General features: G+C 39.7%; 1 protein-coding gene across 3 annotated transcripts in view; it reads left to right on the forward strand.

The window, feature by feature from the left end:
- Positions 1 to 21,452, forward strand: part of MACROD2 (mono-ADP ribosylhydrolase 2) — an 854,364-nt gene that overhangs the window by 19,464 nt on the left and 813,448 nt on the right. For all 3 annotated transcript variants that reach the window (XM_071805688.1, XM_065835172.2, XM_065835173.2), the window contains exon 3: positions 4,212 to 4,319. In XM_071805688.1, coding sequence (XP_071661789.1) covers positions 4,212 to 4,319 — 108 coding nt within the window. The remainder of the gene's footprint in view (positions 1 to 4,211; positions 4,320 to 21,452) is intronic.

Here is a 21,452-nt window from a genome sequence, read left to right on the forward strand (position 1 = left end):
AGATAGCCAGACTCCACACGAACACACCTTGTAAAGTTCAAGTTTACCAAACAAAAGCTTTGTTTGCTTTTGACATGCACACATAATTGTAATGAAGTACAAATGCTAGCGTGCTTAAACTGCAGTTTGAGTCCATTCATAATCCTCACTGTTCATAGAACAAACCTAAGTGCACAGATGTTGAGATTAAGAAAGAAAACTGAGTAATGAAATCCACTAATGTGCAAGAGTAGGGATGGAATCAAGATGGCCAAAGTGATGTTGATTATCACTGCTTTGTGAGAGCCCCCCATGGGTTTTGTTTCTTTTTTTTTTTTCCCTCCTTTTCTTTCTTTTTAGAAGCATTTCCCAGTATTTCTCTATTTTTACTTTTTGGATGAAGTTGGGTTAGAGGGGGTGGGCAGAGTCTTACTCAGGAGGGAAGCAAAGCCCCAGAAACATTCTCTCTGGTGGGGTACACAATGACAAAACCCCAAATAATGCAGAAACTATTGCTCATGTATAATACTGCCGCAATCCTGTTTTAGCATTTTACTAACCACAGCTTGGTTAAAACTGGTGATCTACAGCTGCTCACTATATGTTTGGTTTTGCTTGTGAGCGCTGGAGGAGATGGGAGCAGTTCTCCCTGCAGGCAGGGAGCCTTCCTTCTGGGCAATCTTCGCTGCCCAGCTGGATAATCTTAAAAACCTTCTAGTGCCTCTTAAATTTAGCTGTAGTTATGTTGGAATTGCTGAGGAGGTACTTCAGAAAATTCAGTCTCTTATTCTGCTTGTCTCTTTATCCTGAAATCTTCTCATATTCGCAACCACAGACAGAATAAAATATCTTCTTCTCTTGGAGTCTGTGATCCCTCCATCTAAAACTGAGGTGAACTTTGTTGTTGCCTTGATGCAGTGTGGGTTTAGTTTGTGTGTGTGGTATTCTTTTTTGGAGGCAATTAGAATATATGTGAATTTTCCTGGTTTTCCAGCTGCTCTGCCTTTAAGGTGCATTCTGGACAACCAGTATGGAAACAGACTCTAAAGTTTTGATTTGCTTGCCAAGCAGGCTTTCTTATTTCTAAAAACTTAAACCTTTGAGTCTAAGTACTCCTGGTTTGTATTTTGAAGACTAGGTTACATAGCAACCGCTTCAGAGGGTTTATTTCCTGAGGATGTATGTAAACCTGTTTCATTAATGAGAGCAAGAAATATTCTGCTGCAAGTGCAAGGTAAATCTGTCACTGCTAGGATTTGTATTAATGTGCTAGTATGTACACATGGTGTGTGTCCTTCCTGAAACACAGTGCCCTGGAACTGCTGGTTTGTCCTTGCTGAGTTACGGTGCCATGAATTATAGGGTGATACCTACAGCATTTGAGCTTCTTGAGCATATTTGAGGACTAACCACGCTTATTCACAGATCTGAGCTTCATCATTACCTTGGGAAGAGATCTTGAAGTAGGTGAGTGCAGGTTTTTTTTTTAATCCAAGAAGCAGAGAAAAACACGTGTGGTGAAGAGAGATGGGAGACGAAGGTGGGAAGTGAATGATTTGTAACAACTGGGAATGACTTTGCTGTCCCTGCCAGGATGACAAAGTTGACTACAGGGGAAGAAAATATCCCAAATCAGGTATCAGTTCTTGTTAGGAAATGTTGTCTGCCAGCCCTAGAGGTCTAACAGATGGCAAAAGAAAATCAGTTCTCTCTCCTACAACTATTGGTATCATACTGGGATTACTTTTGTAATCAGCAGCATATCAGTAGATTTGTTGAGTATCTTTGATTGCGAACGAGACTCAGCTTTCTACTGCGTCCATCAGCATGGAGCATCCTTCTAGAACAACCAGACCGAAACAAAGTGCAGGCTCAAATCCTCTGTTAAATCAGACTTTTATGGGAAGAAATAGGGGTAATCTATCAAATATGTACAAGACAGCATATGCTCTTACTGCTGAACTGTATTAAAGACAATAGCCATCAGGGCTCTTCCAATAACTATGGAGCAGGTGAGGAGCTTGCTGAAGAGGATGTGGTAGATCATATAGGAGTGTTGTGCAGTGAATTTACTGATGCTTTTCCCCCGGGGAAGGAGTCTCAGGAGAATGACACACAGGAAATACTCAGTATTTGCAAAGAGCGAGAACTAGAAGCAGGCTTGTGAAGACTGTGGAGGGTAGAAAATCAGGAGGCAGCGCCCGTGTGGGCAACGTCGTGTTGTGTGCCACTCTGCAGAAAGAGCGAGATGACCTTGCTGGTGAGTTCACTAAGGGACTCTCTCTGCTTTCCCTCTGACTCAGAAATCAGGGATAATGAGAATTAGCTTTTTGTGTGTGTGTGGTATCTTCCGGTGGATTTTTTTTTTTGAAATATTGAAACAAATACTGTAGTATCTAAACTGTACTTTTCTATTTAAATAGTTTGAGAACTCAACATGTTTAATTTGATGTTAACTGGCGTTGCAAAAACTCGGGCAGAAGGTGTAGAATGATGGTGTGCATTTAAATGTGGTGGAGCTCCAGTTGGATTCTCACTGGGGAGGGATGGGGAAAACTACTGTCCTGCTTGCTGGCAGAACGCAGTTAACATGAAAGCAGATAACAAATTGGACTCTATAAATTGGTCACAGGGGCTGATTTTTATTTTAATACAGCTCAACAGCTAATTGCAATGGTTACCTTCTGCAGAAAAATGGATGAACAGCATAACTTGTAGGTTAAAGTGATATGCAGATCTTAATATGAAAATCAAAACTTTCCACAGAAACACTTTCTTTGCTTTGGCTCAGATGCTGCGGGTGATCTGGTGGCAATGGAATAGTCACTAGAGGAGCCAAATACATCAATTAAACTCCTGAATTAGAGACGCTTGAATACAAGACAACTTTGTGCTGTTCAGTCGCAGCGGCAATGTATCTTTTGGTGGGGGAGACGTGGATTTTGCACTAGGCATGTGGCAGCCGATCTCAAGTAGAATTGGACTGTTTATTTTTGGGGTGGTTGAGATAAACGATGACTTCTGGTACTGGTCCTTTGTACTGAAGTTAGAACACCTATGGTTGCTTGTGGTGCTGACAAATTGGACGAGCTATACTCAAATTTGTGGAAACAGATTAAAATAAAGGATGATGTGAAAACTAGGGGGACAGATTTGTTTGGACTCTTACCTTCTCAGTAAATCTCAGGATTTTTTCCTTAAAAACAAAATGTCACTTGTTTTGAAGATTGGGAACCATTTTCCATTTAAGTTTTTATGTTAGCAGTTCAGTTCTGTTTCTGGTCAATATATGAACCTCTTTAGACTTGGCTTGTGTTGAAGATGATTTTTTTATTATTACTATTTTTTTAAATTAATTAGGCAATGTTACCTTCTCTCATTAGTTCCTTGCTAATGATGTGGTTATCTAACAACGCAAGACTGTGTTATGCTTTTAGCAAATATGTGTCTGTAGAAGTGTTTGAGGTAACTGAACACTTATATAGATTATGATACAAATGAAGTCAATTGGTGATGCAAAAAATAAGAGTTTACTGGAATAAGGGACGTATTATAACATTGTTTAGTAATGAATCTTTTGAAAGATTCATATGTTTTGTCTTTGCCCCCTACTTCTTGATGCGCAATTTCAGATGGCAAAGCTCAAGTTAAAACTTGCTGGTGTTTTCATTCAGGTTTTTTCTTCTACCTGCTGCCAGAGCTGGTTGTAAATTTGGGGGCTGTTGGCAAACAGCATGCTTGTGTGTTCTTGTGCGCATTCAGAATAATTCTGAATTGAATAAATCATCGCTTCAGTAGGAGAGTTATTTTAACTAATTCTTCCTATTTTGTAATTTGGACCCTTGTGGTTAGCAAAGAAAATTATTTGATGAATCAAGCTCCAAAAAATATGTGTGTGTGTGTGTATTTCAATGAAATGATACATGAACAAGAAATCAGTGCTTCATAGTAGCCTTTATTGGAAAACAAATAAAAAGCAAGTAGATGGTGAGGTTTGTTTTGTGGTTTGATTCCCTTTTCCCCTTATTATTTTCTATTTTGTTGTTTTCCTTTTCCTTATGGGAAATGCTGGTATCTTTGTGTGTTCTCGGTGCCCTCTGGAGGTGAAACTGAAAACTGCAACAGTCTGACAGCAACAGTGTCACTGGAACTGTTGAGTCCTGCTCTGAACTTCTGAATAGTGATCTCAGACTCACGTTTATTGTCTGGTTTTACTGCTTTCTTGTTTGTAGGTGAAGATGGTAAAGATGATCTGCAGGGGAAGAGAAGTCTGAGCGAGAAAGTGTCTCTTTATCGAGGTGACATTACGCTGCTTGAGGTCGATGCCATCGTTAATGCTGGTAGGTGGTTAAATATTTTACACTGTTAAGTCTTGAAAATCCTTTATAGTGCCACATTGGAAGTTTGAACTTAAAGTTGCATAAAACTTGTATGCCCTGTGGATATCTGTTGGAAACGACATATTTTTTCTCAGCTTCTCTATATTGCGTCTGTTCTCCCGTGTGCCTTTACTGTGACAAGGATTATTGTGAAACTTCAACAGCATGGTCACCAAGAGAAAAATAACAATCTCATGTTTGTCTTTTGACTTGAGTAACTGAGGCTTCACACTTTAAATTGTAGAAGACTGAACTTCGATACTAAGCTACTGCAGTACATTCCAATCTGTTTTTATAAATCAAGCCATTTGTGGGCTGGGTAATGTGAAAACCTTAAGAATAAGGTAGTAGGAAAACTGGATTTCTGTTTTACGTGGTTTGACTGTTTGCTTTCTTGTAGGGAGATGATACTTTTCAAATTTTTGCTGATGACCTACAGAGCAGTAAATGTTTTAGTTCTATTTCTTGCTTAGTGACCACGTCTCCATGTGCGCAACTGAGGTGAAGAAGTGTGCATAGCATCATCTTCTTGTAACAAAAGTGGGAGGAAAAGCCCGTGCAGTTAATTCCTTTGTATGTTAGATGATAATAACCTAATGTAGCTGGTTGGGAAATACAGTGTGAAGGTTTTTCCCTAAACACACGCCACAGCCAAATCTTGCCTGCGCTCCCCACCTGAAAAAGAGTTATGGTTTGTGTGTCCTGAGGCTGCAAATTTTTTCCCCCTTGTATTTGGCTAGCATTGTCCTTTGTTTTTAGGAGTATTGATTCATTTTCAAGAATTAATTTTTGGTAGTATCCATTTATTGGAGGGCAACATACTGCAGTATCCTCTCTGTGATTGAATAAAAGTGTAGAGATTCCCGAGGTTGTATTGGCCAAAATTGATGTGCTTGCTTGCTACAGTAAAAAGCTGTGTGGGGATGCTGGCTCATGTCTGTGAAGAGTGTAGACATGTTTGCTTATACAGTTTAGAAGTCATTTAACAGACTCTATTGGATTGTTTAATGATGTCTATCTCTGCGTGACTCTCCGCTTTCCAGTGGAGACACGCCAGTGGGTTTTGTGAAGTACGGGTAGAATCTTTAGTTATCACAAAATGCATTATTTTTCACTCCAACAAGTAATGAGGATGGTATTTCTATGTGAAAGTTTAAAATTAATATTCTAGTTTACTGATGCACAAAAGCCTTCCTAAGTTACAGACAAACAATACAGTAGCATCCATGTAAAGTGATTCTCTCCTCGCTGTGTTGGCGAGGCCTCTGAAGCTTTAATCTTCCAATTTTTTCCCTCTTATTCTTTCAAGATGACATTTCCAGTTGTGCTCTCGCTCGCTTTCTGATTTTATTACTCTACAGTGAGTCAATATTAGCATACTTGTCTGGATTTATATTTAGATTCTCTTTGTTTATAGGTCTCCCTTGAATTACAGGCTGGAACTAGTTGCGGGTTAGTTTTGGAATAGAAATGCTTTTATTTTATTGATTTAAAGGGGTTTTCTCCCTTTCTCGTGAAGTATCCAAAAACCTATATCGCAGACTGCTGATGACATTATCTACTTGCAAACTTGCCTGCCATCCTGATAAGGAATGCATCTATCAGAATAGAAATAAAAAATAGAACCCAATTAAAATCAACATATATTAATATGTAAGTTTGAGGAAAGGATTAAAGACCACTCAAAACAACACAATGAAACTGAGGTTGAAAGACCGAAAGAGAGACATGAATACCCTTCAAGTATCTGGAAGGCTTTTAGCAAAAAGAAGGAAGTTGTTTCTGCTGTTGTCTTCTGTAGGTCAGTTAAAGAAGAGTTGGATTTGGGTTTAATGAGAAATTCAGATTACATCTTGGCGAAATTACTTATTGGAAGGGACAATGATATTATACTTTGCTGTGTCAGGCTGATAGGTAGCAGCAGGCCTAGGTCAGGATATTGGTAAAGGTGATTTTTGAGATTCTTCTGGCCCTTTTCTTCTGTAATCTCTTATAGCTCCTTAAGTGCATAGTATGTGAACTATTATGACGTGCTAATATGCCTAGATTAAACTACTAGCCTACAGTTACATTGAAAAACCAAATATTCTCTATATGTTAATGCAGTAATTAAATTTTAAGTGTACTCCTTTGATTTGATCATAATTTCAGTGGGGTTTTGGGGGTTTTGGTTATTTTCCTTTTGAAGTTAAACTTTTAAAACTTACTGTTAAATTTAAATCTGGAAAGCTAAATGAGAAGGAGGATGTTTTGGTTAAAGATCCATGTTATTTATGCAAAAGCTGAGGGATTTTTGCTACACAAATACTTCTCTTAGATTTAGTAGTTTACCTTATGCTCTGAATTCTATTTCCTATTTGAATTTCTCCTACCTAAATAACAGTTAAATTGATAACCAGATTTCTCGTTTTTGCTAGAAAGGGTGTTAATGGTGATCTTACACAGCTAAATACGAAGCTATCGCTGAAGAGCACTACTACAAAAAGATCCCGTTTTCTGCTAGACTTTAGCAGACAAACTGAACGTTATTCACTTTTCAAAAATGTTTTACAAATATTTTCTGGTGAAAGAGGACAACCATGGAAATGGTGGAGAAGTTTGTCTTTTTGCTCGTTGTCAAAACAGCCATGTTAAAACAGCTGCTTTGAAATCATTCGTGATCAAAGTGAGGATCTATTTTTGTGGTTTCTGAAGAGTGATTTAACCTGAGATGTGTGATGGAGAAGGTAGCTGGAAAAGGGAGCTGATGTGCCATTTTGCTAAAAAAGATGTCAATTATTTACTTCTGAAAATGTGTTATCCTCCCAGAATAGTTCCCTAAAACTTCCCTGTTACTGTTTGTATTGCAGACAAATAATAGTTTAACTTCATGTTTTGCCTAAGGTGTCCTGTTTTGTTAGTTTCCTTCCCCCCCTTTTTAAGGACTCAGGCAAGATTTGTACAAAAATCTGATTTTTGCTCCTATATTCTTCTCTGGTCTTTCAGTACTACACTTGTAAGAATGTGTACAGGCTCTTCTTGAGGCACGTACTGCATAAATCCATGGTAACTGGCCTTTTTTAACAAATAAAATATTCCTGGATGTCACTTCATCCTGATGCCAAAAGTGCTTCAAGCACCTGGGAGCCACATAACCACAACTGATTATCTGACTTCCATATAACTCATGGGAGTTTTTTTTGGGGTGTGTGTTTAGGGGAGGGACAAGGGGAGGTGGTTTAGTCCCTTTGCCCTGTTCATGTCAGCTGTTTTAACACAAGTTTTATTCGCTCTGCAGGCATTTCCTGATAGAAAACATTTGTGTGGACCAAATGGGCTATGTGAGAAAAATAGTTTCAGATAACATTGAAATACTAAGCTGAGAAAATGTGTAATACCACCCCACCGCAGTATTTATTTTATCGACTAAGCAGTAAATACTGAAGTTCCTATGCAGTTTTAATAAATATAGGGAAAACTACGTTGCTATTTATATCCTATGCGGTAACTCTTAAATCAGAAATGGATAAAGAAGTCGCATGTTCACAGTGGATGTGATGTCTGTGTACCCGATAACACCTTAAACAGTAGTTCATCGTTATTGACCTCAGGTATTCACTCACTTCTTAATAAATCTTACCGGCCAGGTTTTAGGATAATAAAGCATATATTAATGTGCTTGTGAGGTTTTTACTAGGAGCAGGATCGAGGGGAGACGATTAGGTGGGGAACAAAGGATTATCCGTATTTTTATTTGATTGGAGGGAGGAGGATGACTTGCAGAACACTAAAAGAAATGTTATTTCTTCTTAGCTTTGAAAAGTGTTGTTGGATATTGGTACAAAAGTATGGAACTGAACAGAAACCTTCAAACTACAGGAAAAAGGAAGGTGATTGGTTATGGTTAAGTAGATATTTCTGGTAATCTATAGTGTTGTTCCTAAGTTACCAATTACTGTTGCTACAGTTAGAGCAACTAGGTGGCTCCCTTTAAACTATTTGAGTGCTGGAATCATCTCTAATCCTCGCGAATCTGGGGAGAAACTATCAGTTTTTAAAGGGAATATTTTTTCCTTATGTGACAGCAAATGGGAAGGAAAATCTTACTCTGATAAGTAGTGAAAAGAGTTAGTGGAGAAAATAATTAAACCACTTTTTCACCAACCTCTGCTGGAATTTAGTTACTGACCCTCATACTGTTCAAGAAGAGGTTTCCTCTGTGGAAACCATCTCCATGGCTGCAGTGGGTGACTACAGCTGGGGATGCTGGTTTGGCGGACATGCTACACGGGTTTCTTGGCTTCTGGGCGTATTGTGCAGGGCCAGACAAGTGAAGGGGGGAGGGTACGTGGGGGGGAGGATTTCTTGCTCGCTGTAAGAGGCAAGGGTGTTTTCAGAGAGCGAATTAGTTTGGAACACTCCTGCTCCTGCTCCACCTCCCTGGCCCAGTTCTGGAAGCGTGTGGAACTGGAAAACGTTTGGATTTGAATATGCTACGTTTGCTTTGCTCCTTGTGGGACTGGTTTCAACTGGAGCCTCTGCATGACTCAAATTAGAGGACGAAATAGCCATTTCCTTATTAAGTCTCAACTTTCCCTAATGAAATATGCCTTTTCTCCCTCAGGCTTCTGACTTCACAGCTGTGTTTAAGTATTTCAGTGTAAAAGCAATATCTTCCTCAGTTTTAACTGGAGATAGCAGCAGTTTTTCTTCTGGGGTATTTTTTCTTCATTCTCCCTGGCCTTGACCTTGAAGTATAATCTGATTGTTTAATTTTGTGAGGCATCCCATTTTTCTCAAGTCCAAAATTACACATCAAGCTAGAAGTACTATGTATTGAAGCTGGGAACTGAATATATTATCAGTGAATTATGCTTAAACGAGTGTGTAAGTATAGATAGTGGCTGAACTATGCCTTTCCACATAAACAGCTTGTTAATGTGCAATCAGTCACTGCATTTGCCTTGAACTTGGTGCTTAATGAACAGGTGGGGAAAAAGGATGGATTCTAATCTGGAACAGATCTGACATCAGGCAGTTTCACTGATTGCTAATCCATTTCATCTGGCAACTTAATTTATCACACGAAATTTTCATCTTATAGCTTGCGAAGTAGAAATTATTTCAGAAGTGGCCTGTGTGAATATTATGAAGATATTTGAGCTAGAATTGTGCATATACTTTCTCTCTTTTTATTTTACGGTGACCAGTAGTTCTAAATCTGGAGTTTATTTGAAATGATTTTTCAACTCTTCATTCACTTTAAAAATAAATCACTTAACTAAAGTGTTAAAGTATTTCTGCTATTGAAAGTGGAATCAACAAAATGTAAAATCTGCACTTAAGTTGCTTGTATGATTTTTGCACAGGATATTTTATTTTATTTTATTTTATTTTATTTTATTTTATTTTATTTTATTTTATTTTATTTTATTTTATTTTATTTTATTTTATTTTATTTCCAACTGAGTAAAAGTAAATCATTGCTTATGCTGGTGGAAGTTCCTTAGAGAGTTTAATGTCTAGTAGCATGTTTTGTTAACACATTTGAAATGTTTTTATCTCCAGTGTACATACAGGAAAACTGAAAGCTCGTATTGAAATTTCTTGCATGGAGTCATCTGGCATCTGCCAATTTGACTTAAACTGTTGTCTTTTCCTCTAGGAGTAGAACCAATAATGCTAACAAATTGTTGTTAATTTGGTTTTCATCTTGAATGTGAGCAAACTGTGGTGTTAATCAAAGGTTTCTCAAGTTAATTTACAGTTGGTCCAATTATACTTCAGTGTAAAGCCCCAGACTAATTCATATGTGGTCCCCAGTTTTTCATCAGAAAAATCAATGTTAGTAGTTGAGGGAATTGGTCATTCTCAGTCATGGCATCCATGAGTTTATTACTGCTTTCTGTGGGAAATACTTTAAATGCGCCTGGTGAGTAGTAGACATGGTTAAGCTTGCCCAATGCTTTATGTAGAACCTCATTTCAGTGTAGTTCTTCCCTTTAGTGTAATGCTCATTTGGATGAAAACTAAAAATCTGTGTGAAGTGACAGTGATCAAGAGAATGAAACCAAAGATAAGTATGGCTGGAGGTGCAGTTTCATTTAGGTGGGTACTTCATCTGTTCTCTTACTCAAACACCATTTGTTCTAAGGATGTAGCAAAGGCTGAAGATTGAGGAGACTCACTCAGAATTGCACTGTAACAAGGATGGTCATGATATTATTTGAAAATATCCCAGGTATAATCAGTATAATTCAAAACTTAAACAATGAAAGAAAGGATTGGCAGTGCTGCAGATGCGTAGTGTGAATGAACTACTTTTCCTCGTTCTGGGGTGCTTTGGGAGAGGGAAATTAATTGTGGTGAAGTGTTTCCAGGATGCTATTATAATATATTCTACCAGTGTGCTTACAGCTGTGTTGCTCAGCTGGCAGAGGTGGCTCTGGGTGTGTCAGTGCCTCAAAAGCAGTAGAGAAGAAAATATACTTTCCATTGGAACAATTAACTCAAAAGGCTCCTTAAACTAGCAGTTTGTGGACAGAGGCACCAGATGCGCAGCAAGTTGAAGTTTAGACTATGCTGTTTGACTTCCCATGTTATTCCATGGGGGCACAGAAATCTGAGTAGAATGAGATGAGGGTGCAGGATATCCAAGTATCTGATATCTAAAACATGCTGCCCAGAGAAGCTGTGGATGCCACATCCCTGGGAGTGCTCAAGGCCAGGCCGGAGAGGGCTTTGAGCAGCCTGGTCCAGGGGAAGATGTCCCTGCTCATGGCAAGGGTGGGAACTAAATGGTCTTTGAATGTCCCTTCCAACCCAAACCGTTCTATGAAACACCTTGGCACAAAGTTAGGTGACCAACTATCTCCTCTGACTGGATTGAGCATAATATTTTAGTCTTCTGATAATGTAATATAAAATGGGCAAGGTAGACATTTTAGTCGCCTAATCTAACCTGATGATCTATGGTACGTGAATTTATTGAACAATCTGGTCTTCATCAGTGTTGATGTTTCAGGCCATAGTGTGTTTTACCTTGACAAATATGTTCTCCTTGTTTCTTTGTGCATCCATTGTTGAACCCATTTATTGTCTCTTTCTTTCTGGCTCCCTGAGGCAATAACTGTCTGTATAAACTGTGTGTCGCTGATACTGTTGTTCATAAAAAAAAAAAAAAAGAAACTGCTTAGGAGGCTTATGAATACAAATAAAATGTTTCCAATGACTGACACTTCCTGGAGTAGAAAAGGAATGAGTGGGAGAAGAGGACACTACTTGTATCAGTTGTGACTTGTCAGGTTTAGAAGTAGCTCACTGTATTGTAGTGTTTGTGCTTTCACTTGATCTCTGCTTCTCAGGTTTGTGCTTGGCCACTCAAACCTGGCAGATTTTATCTCCCTAAGACCAAGGACTGTGCGTGTTGCAAGCAGGGCAGCCAGAGCTGTGTGTGCTCTGCTGCAGATCCATGTTTCTAGCAATGTGCAGTAATTAAGAGCAGTATTACAGGCTGTGAAATGTCAGGCCTTTCACTGTATCTCTTGCTTTTTTAGCTTCTCTGTCCTCACCCTCACACACTGCTGTATTTTATTCTTTGTGGTTGGAACAGGTGGTAAGTTAAACTCCCTGCTCCTGTTCGCAGAAACTTCCTTCCTGTGTTCCAGGAATGTGGTGTGGACTTGTCTAACCATCAGACCAGTGTGGTTATTGATCCTTCATGCCATGGTTACACTGGACCTTTTTTGTGTGTTCATTTTCTAGAGAAAGCTAGCAACGTAGAGGCAAAACACCTGCAAAGCTGGATTTCTTCAAAGTCTTTACGCTTGAGTTATGATGTATGAAGTGTCGTGGATGCCATGAGCACTTTCTGACAGCAGGTGGCAATAGTGCCTCTGGTATCGTGAAGCTGCTTTTAGCCTGTACACCTTAATTTTCCTGGACATAAAATCAGTAATGGCTTAAGCAGAGGAAACAAAATACATGTGTTGTAAGGCTGCTTGTTGGATGGGCCGTCGATATGGCTCATGCTTATTAAATGTCTACTCCGTTTCATTGCATGTGTGTTAGTGTGTATTTGAAATAGAGCAGGAGGCAGACGTGGTTTGAAAGAACTGTAAGCATCTGTTTTACTTCACAGAGGAGTATATTTAGGAAGGACCTTGCTTTCAGCCTGTCTCATCCAACATCCGACAGTGGAACTGTCATCTTGAGTGCACTGATGGAGCAATGCGGTCTAAGAGACAACTCCAGGTTGTCTTGAACAGTTATGCTTCATTTCATAATATTAAATCCACTTTTAATCAGGACTTGGGGGGGGATTATCTGAAGGATTGTGGTTTTTTTAAGCCAATAGTTGCAACAGTATGTTCTCAGTCAAGATAGGCAGACAGCATGGTGCTTTTTCAAGCTTTTGCATTAAAAAAAACCCTAAAGCAGTCAAGTTTCTAGTAATTGAAAAGCATTAAGATGCAAGAGAAGACTTTTTAAAGTCTCTTCTCTCTCTGCAATACTTACAAAATCTTGTCAGTGGTAGGCTGAGATTATCTGTGTAGTGTTAATGTTGCCCCCTCACACTTCTCTGTCCTGATGTATGTTTGCTTTTGGTACCTTTATGTTGTAAGTATAAACACATTGGGATGGACTAGGTTGTTCTGGGCTTGTACAGATAGTAGCTCAACTTAGTGTAAGTAGCACAGTGAGGTTAGTGTGAGAATTAGTATTTCTATGCAAAACATAATCCCATTAAATATATGCAGTTAAGTATTGAATAGGGATGGTCTACTGACTGGAGCAAGAGAACTTTAGGCTTATCTCATGTAACAGTAGATGCAGAAAAGGGGATAAAAAAATCTGACTAACCCTGTCTGTTTCCTTTTCCTTTGGCAAGAGGCATTGCCTTTGCTTAATTCTCTTAGCTGCTGACGAGAAGACTGATGCTGTGTCTTCTACCCTTGGTTACAATATCAGATTTGCTTAGTGCCTTGCCATTTGCTGTAGGTTTTCAGAAAGCTTTTCAGAAACACTAGTCACTTGAAATACAGTCTGTTACTTGTTACATAAATAGTTATGGACTGTGAAATGCAGTTTAGGTTTTGTTTTGACCTATGGCTGTTAGAAAGCAACTTTTCTGACACAAGGAAAAAACATTTCTGTTGCAAAACCAGAAGTGGCTTTCTTTAGGAATTCAGCATGTCTCTCGCTTCAAAATCACGATCAAGGGTGCAGGTTGGCTTTAAAAATCTGGACTCCAAACCCCTTTGTGTGACCTGCTGTCACAGCCATGAAAATCAGTAATAGCAGCTAAATACACATCAAAGCACGTCGGAGGCTTGTGAAGGCAGTATTTGCTTGTTAATCCAGGCACAATGGCAAGTGTTGTTTGCATCATGTGCAAATAATAGACACTTGTATGTTTATATGCCGTTGTTCAGAGTTGTTTCTGAACCATGCTGTGTTGTTTGGATGGATGTGGCAATTGGTTTAATTATAGTATTGACGGTGCTGTAAAATCCTATGGTTTCTTCAGAACAGTGTGACATCGAGCTACCGGTGTTCCTCTGTGCTTCGGATTCCTGTAAAATTCGCACTCGAAGGTGACGAGAATGTTCAAACATGGTTTTAATATCTCCTGCCTGGATTGTCACTTGCACAATGCGCTTGGATGGTCACGAGGGGAAACGGGTGGTACTGTTCTTGCCTTCTTTGGGGTACCCTGTCCCAAATACTGTCCCCTTTGCTGCAGAGGAGCTATTTGGAGTTTTGCTCTTTCTCCTCTGAGCTGTACGGGAGGGTGGGCAGACTCATAAAGAAGAGATGACTTGGCTCATGTAGGAGTTACCTTGTGATGGCCCTTGCTCTCAGATGGTTTCAGCAGTGATGCCTTGAAGCCCGAGGCTTTTATTGCCTCTTGTGTTTGAATAGTTGATGTTTGTGGAAAAACAATGACTCGGAAAACTTTGGGATTACTGCTCCTTTTCTCTTCTGTCACCTGCATGTCTACACTGCAGTAACTTTAATCTGCTGTACAACATGAATCACTTAACTGTGTCTCTGCAGCACCTTCATTTTATGCTTTAAAGTTGGTTCCTGCAGAGTAATAAATAGAAGTAGTTAATATCTGGTATGCCTGGTTGTAGGCTGCATCAAAAAGATGGCTCTGTCAGCTACATTTGATTTGTATTTAGAATGGTTTGCATTGCAAATCTGTGTTAGAAATGCTTTTAAATTTGAAGTGTGAACCATATTGCTTTTTCAAGAGAACTGTACTCTTGTGTCATGTGAAATAACTTTTTATTTAAGGAAGAGATGGTATTGCTTTCATCTCCATCAAACCAGGTTATAGAGGGATGTAAGTCTTCCCAGTGACTTGATGTGCTAGACAATATTAACTGGCAACTCATTTCCTTTACATTTCTAAGAATTTGTGGTTTATAGCCTATTTCAGAGAAACTCTGGTTTTTCATCCTGTTGGGTTCCATCCATTTTGAAGTGATTACATTGGGCAGTATGGTCCAGGTCACTACTTGACTAACTCTGAATTTCTGTATATACAAGTCTTGATATTACTCTTTCTGAAATTAAAATCAATGTTTATAATGACTTTCCGAATAGTCAGTCAGTGAAAAATGGTGGGTTTTGCCTGCGGAGTTCACTAAACTATATTGGGAAAACGAACAGAAATCCAGAGTTTATGCATGACTTGTTATTTTTGAGGCTCTGTGACAATTTTCTTTTAGGCTGGTCATTACCTTAAAAAAAATAAAACAACTGAATCTACCCTGGGGGAAGGGTGGACTAGGACAAATACAGCAATTCTTAGTTTTGCTTTGATCCCTTGGATGAAGGCATCTCCAAATGCTGGAGGCCTGATCATTTTTGCCTTGTCAGAGCAGAGCTTTGCCCAGCAGCAGTTCTAACCTTGGCCCTGACCCAGCTAATTATAGTTTTGTTCTGTTTCTCTCCCTATTTCTTTTCTCTCTTTTTTTTTTAAGATGACAAAATCCAGCGTTTCAGAGAGTTGAGTGATCAGCATTGGTGCTGTCTCACCACAAAGAGTGATTTCTCTACTTTGTACCTCCTTTCCTGCAAAAATAAACTTGCTTAGGATGCCCGAACTTGGTGTTTTGTTAGGGCTGAGAGCCCAAAGGCTCTTTCGATCATGAGTTTACAGCTTCAGAGGCTGCAGCTCTAGTTCAGACCAGTTCCCAACACCAGTATAACATTAAACTAAAATAAAAAGTGTTTCTCAAATTCAAAGTGAATCCCCTGACAGACAGCACACAGGGTGTTTTCAGGTGGGAGTATTTCTCTCTATTATATACTCTTATCAACGACAGCATAACATTTTGGTTCCTTACTTCTTACTTAGTGCCCATGTCCCAGGGGTTGAGTTTATCTGGCTTCTCATCTTCCTTCATGTTGGCATCATCAAATTGAAGACAGGATTTCACAGCACGGTTGGGGTTGGAGGGGACCTCTGGAGATCATCCAGTCCAACCCACCTGCTAAAGCAGGTTCACCAGAACAGATCGCACAGGAATGTGTCCAGGCGGGTTTGAATGTCTCCAGAGAAGGAGGCTCCATTTGGACCAGACAGTATAGTTTAGCAGGATCTCTGCTGCCACCGCCTTCTGTCCTCATCCTCTCAGGGTCAGCACCCAGCAGAGCAGCTTGTGTTGCCTGCAGCCTCCCTTTCTCACCTTCCCACCCTTCTTCTGGGGGAGAAGGATGAGAGAGGAGAAGCGTCCACGGCATTACCTTCTCTCACTAAAAGGCCACTATGAGCTGTTATCAGATGTAGCCTCATAACTGCAGATCAGTGTCTGAAATCATGACCTTGAACCTGTGGTTTCAGCAGCCAGGGGCACAAGCAGTCAGGGAAACTGTGCTATGTATTTAAACCCACTTTTTCTTATTTGAGCCAGTGCTAATCATCCAGGAAAGCTGAATTTTGTTGTTCTTTCTTGTCTGCCTCTTTTAGAGATCAAGGCTGTTCTGCTTTGCCTGGGGGAGAGAGTGAGATGGATAGTTCTTGGTGTCTTTGCTATAGACACCGAGCCTCGGGAGTGTCCCCTGAGCGCTGCCGGAGTCACTTCATATTTCATAATCCCCCGCTGACAATTAAGTCAATTTGTGGGTGCAGGCATGATGAAGCTAAGCTAGGACATGTTCCTTTTTTAGCCAGGACAACAGAGTGAGTTTGCTCTTCTTCTGCTTTGATTGAATTGAAAACCGAAGTGTATCGGTACCTGTCCCTGGTCTGGAAAGTGGATCAGATTTACCAATGGCATTGCCACCCTTGCTGGACTCCTTACTTATGTTTTATAGACACAGATTCTTTTTAGTTGATGTTTATACACGTTTAGCATAGTATTTAATTCTCAATGTCTATGCTGCAACATGTAATGTGTGTATTTGTGCTCACTGCTTTTTGATTTTTTTAAACTTAGCTGCTGTTTCAAGTGTTTTTTCTAGACCATCTATGTAAATAGTCTGCACCATCAGCATTGTACAAATACTGAAGATAAATTCTATATAATTAGCAAGACTGAAGAGTTTTAAGTTAGGATCCTGAGCTCTGCTCCCTTGCACAATACCTCATGTGAGTGCACATAATGAATCTATAAATTAGGTAAGAAAGCAAATGTGCCTTTAAACTGGAAATAAAAGCCATTGCTGAACAGCCCCAGGCTTTTAATTCAACTTTTTTACAAATTGGCCCAGGTATCCCACAGTGGCCCAATTCTTAACAAGATTCAGGTAAATACATTAATACAACTTCAGTGGTGTACACATTAAAGTACTGGGTTTATATTATGGAAGTTTGTAAAATCTTTGTTTCAATTAGATTATCTTTTAAATGCTCTTTTGTTTTTCTGTATAGTATTGTAATTGAGTTTCCCACCATGTAACACACGTGCATGTGTGAAGATGGGAGAAGGGAATGGAAAAAAGATATTGTTTGAAAAGATTGTTTCTGAGGTTTTTTTGTAATACTAATGCAACTGGTGTCTCATTTATTTTGAGAACATTGCTGGGAGAAGCTGATGTGTTAATGGATGTGGGATTTCCAGGAACTATTTCAGCTTAAGAATCAGAAAATCTGAATCTGGTGCTTGCAAAGCAACTTTCTTTGTCCAAAATACTTGCTTTTTGGAGTGCATGGGAGACTCTTTTTGGTAAACACATTATTCTTCTGAAGCTTTAATACCTGCACTGTATATAATAGCTTGCAAGTTTTATGAAAATGCTGGTTTTAAATAAGGTACTGCTGTCATGGGATAGGTGTAAGTTTAAGCCTTGAACTTGGAAAAAACTGCACAAGTTCTTAAATTGCAGTGTAGGCATAGTCACGTTCACTTTGGGAGGATTGTTCATACGTGATTTAGGACATATACAAGTCTTGAAAAATGATGTGTTGAAGGGCTATTTCTCATTGAAGTTGGTCTGTCCCCCCCCCCCGGTATTTAATAAAAAGGCACTAATTTTTGTTCTCTTTGAAAGCTGCTCTCTAATCACTGTAGTTCATTATTTCAGCTTCAAAGTGTAGTCTGTACAGAGAGGCAATGAGGTGTATCCACATCTAGAAATTAAGCAATAATCATGTAGTTTGGTGTTTCAACAGGCTTTGTTCATTAGGAAGTACAATGATCCATTTGTAAGTACTTGCTGTAGTCATGATGTTCTTAACAGTCTGAAACTTCAACTCTCCAGAAATGATTTTTAAATATATGTTCCCGATTGAAGCGGTACTACCAGGTGTACCAAATGCAATTCCACATGGATTGAGGTAATGGTGTGTGTTCTGCAGAGCCATTACGGGAAAGATACCGGAAATTTTGTGTGTAATGGGTGCGTACGTGGCTTTGGATTTACGAATGATTCGTGATCGCACTCAGAACAACCACCATAGACCCGGCTGAATGATTGGAAGAGCTTCTTCAAATAAAACACATTTGAAAAAATTGAAGAGAGGGAGAAATGAAGACACAGAGAACACGAAAAGAGGAGGAAATAAAACCAAAGTGTTGCAAATTAGTGGGAGAAAGAAGTCGGCATTCACAGGTGGGCACATACAGAAGAAATTGTTAGTGATTTGATGGGTTTTGATTATTGAAGCTCGTCTTGCAGCTCTATGGACCCAATTCTTAATGATTAAAACAATGCCTAGATTGTAAAGTTTAATTAATCAAGACCATATGACGTGAAGAAGTGGATGCTTTTAATTTATGAGAAAATGAGGGAATATTTAGATGTGCTAAAGGTGTGAGTGGGATGGAGCGGAGAGAGTCACTTAACCCAGGTGTCGTGGGTTGGAGCTGTAATTGTACAGCAATTCAGAAGCTTCTGGGCAACAAAACCAGTTGATGCTTTATTCTGAATGAGAAGGGTCTGTCTGGGCTTTAACTCCTCCCCTGGAAGCTGCGAACCCGAGATTGCCCTGGGCAAGTGCTGAAAATGTCTGCTTGAGCAGTTAAATTTCTTTCGTCTTTCCAACTTTAGTGAAGCAATTGTGACTGTATGTACATAGTTGTTGTTAATAGTGTGTGCAAGGTAACTGCAAACAGCTTATGTGTAGTAGAGGGGGTGAGGAAGAGTATCTTGTTTCTTATTAATTTTTGGCATGCACCGGACTATTTGTTCCAGTAACTATCCTCCATCTATGAAACCCAACCACCTGTAAAAAAACCCGCAGATTTTCACTGTTTTACAGTGCAGGGTGCACTTGTAGTGTGGAAACTGCGAGAAGATACCACAGTGTGATCTCTTGAATCGGGTATTTTTTGGGAAGGAAGGGTGTCCAGGGGCAGCCCCACAGAAGCTCATGTTCTGCCGCTGTTTGCTGCACAGCCACTAAGACAAAGCGCAAAGCTGTAGCTTGTAAACTATTTAACTATCAGTGTTTAAATCCAATCCAAAGAAACGTCAAGCTGGTTAATAACCGCAGTAACCTCCACGTTCTGTTGAGAGCAAGAGGTCAGTGATCCCTGACCAACGCTGGTCTATCCTTTGCCTCCTAACAAGCATCAAATGTTTTATAAATTGAGGCAGAGTTCAAATGACTACTCTTTTGGATTTATTTATTTATTTTCCCGTGAGCACAGCACTGGATTTATTCAGTTTTTATGGCAGAGACTTGGGTCGCTAGAGTGTGCTGCGAGCCCAGGCCTGCGCGGGCGGCTCCGAGCTCACCCAGCGCTCTCCCTGCCGTTCATTTCTCATTGCGTCGCTTTGCTGTCGCCTGGGCAACTTGTGCGAATTCCCCTGCTATTTCCTTTGCGTTAGGTCCTGCTTCCCCACCAGTGAATGACCTGGTGGCTCGTTACCCTGGTACCTGGGTGCCCCGGGAGAGCATCGTGTCCTTAAGCGTTATAACGTCCCTACGGCCGCCTTTATTTTGCCAAACGAGGAGCCCGTGTGAGGTTGCCACGCTGGTGCCTTATAAAGAGTTGGTATCAACAGCTTTTAATTAAACCCTTTACGGGTGCTCTGTGGTAATGTTTATGGAGTTGGGCTTTTGAGCTTTGTGGTGGTGAACGTGGGGAAGAAAATGCAGACCTGCTGCATAAGGCTGTGTATGGAAGAAAACACACAGTGTGTATGATGCTTGGAAACGTGTTTGTTGTCTTTATCAAAAATACTTAGTTCTGCCTTTTTAGAATTAATGTGGTCTGTTTTCCATGTTCCTGCAAGTTATTCTTTGATAGAGATGAACAAATTAATAGTAGTAATTTTTTTTGGACGTTCAGTGCTTTTCTGCTTGGTCAGGAAAACCTTGTACTGTTGAATTCTTTTCATATTTTTGGTGAAGGCTGAGGCAGTCTGGATGTCTAGCTTGAGGACAAATCCAAAACTGTAGAAATGTAATTAAAAGCTTTTTATTACTTTTGCTGTCCTGTCTTATTTTAATTAAGTTCATCCTCTGGTGAAAATTGCACTCTGAAATATAGTGGGAGATCCATAATGTCTTCTCTTCTTCTTGGACGAAGATCACGGTTGACAATTCTCCTCTGCGGGCGTACTGTGAGTTTCTGCTGTGAGAATAAAACTCGGCTGTGCAGGGAACAGTGTTCATAGGGACAGGGCTGAAGTTGTGAGGCTTCGTACACCAATGAAGGCCAATTCCCTTCCCTCTGAAGTGTGAGACAAACCCGTCTTCCATGTAAGTAAATGCGTATTTTTAAAGGCGTAACTTTCCAACACCAACAGAAAAAGCACTATGTGTGTGTTCCTATACCTATACATTCTGCAAAGAATGCAAAAAATTATAGACTTGTTGCTTAATGCTCTACTGGAGAGCAATCTAATCCAAGGGCAAAGTCTATCTGAGCACCCGTGTGTACGCCACAGGATTACCAGCAGTTACTGAGCATCAGGCCGCTGTCAGGGCAACCTCTTTGATTTAACCGCAGCTGCGTGTGCTCTTGCACACTCCAGTATTCATCTCATAACCCATTCTGCAAAGCAGGCAGTTCGTCTTGTGCAATTCAACAGAAAACTGTGGCAAATACAGGTGTGGATTAGGACAGCTAGGAAAAAATACTCCGAATGGTCCCCTTTCCTATTCTGATAATTTTATCTTTACATAAAAATAAGTTGTCTAGCTATTTACTGTCTCCATTGAGCCTGTGGATGAAATGGCCAGATCAGACCAGCAGAATCTTAAGTGGTATTGGTGTTTTATGGGAATATGACAACGTTATTTAATCTGGAAATAGTTACGGCTGCTAATATGTCTGGAATTTGTGCCAGATGGTCTTTTTCTTGTCTAGAATCATACAAGCTAAACCTGAAGGAAAAAAAAACCCAACCACCCTACAAACAGGTCTAGCAGCTTCCCTGCTAATCCAATGCACGGAGCTGTTTTGTCTGGTGTCTTGGAGTTCCATGTGATGAATGTAGGTTTGACACACCAACTTCCAAAAAGTAAAAACTCTCTTTTCAGGCCAGTAAGGGAAAAACACTTCTTGTAAATTTTTGCTTCACTAATGTGAGAAATAATTTTTTCTTCTTTAATTATTTTTGAGTTATATTTTAAGCTTGGAAGTTTCCTTGGAAAGCTGGCAAATGGGACATGCCTATGAAGAGATTAAAGTAATTATACTGCAATGC

This window comes from Patagioenas fasciata, chromosome 3 (genome assembly GCF_037038585.1).
Source record: "Patagioenas fasciata isolate bPatFas1 chromosome 3, bPatFas1.hap1, whole genome shotgun sequence".
Lineage (NCBI taxonomy): Eukaryota > Metazoa > Chordata > Aves > Columbiformes > Columbidae > Patagioenas > Patagioenas fasciata.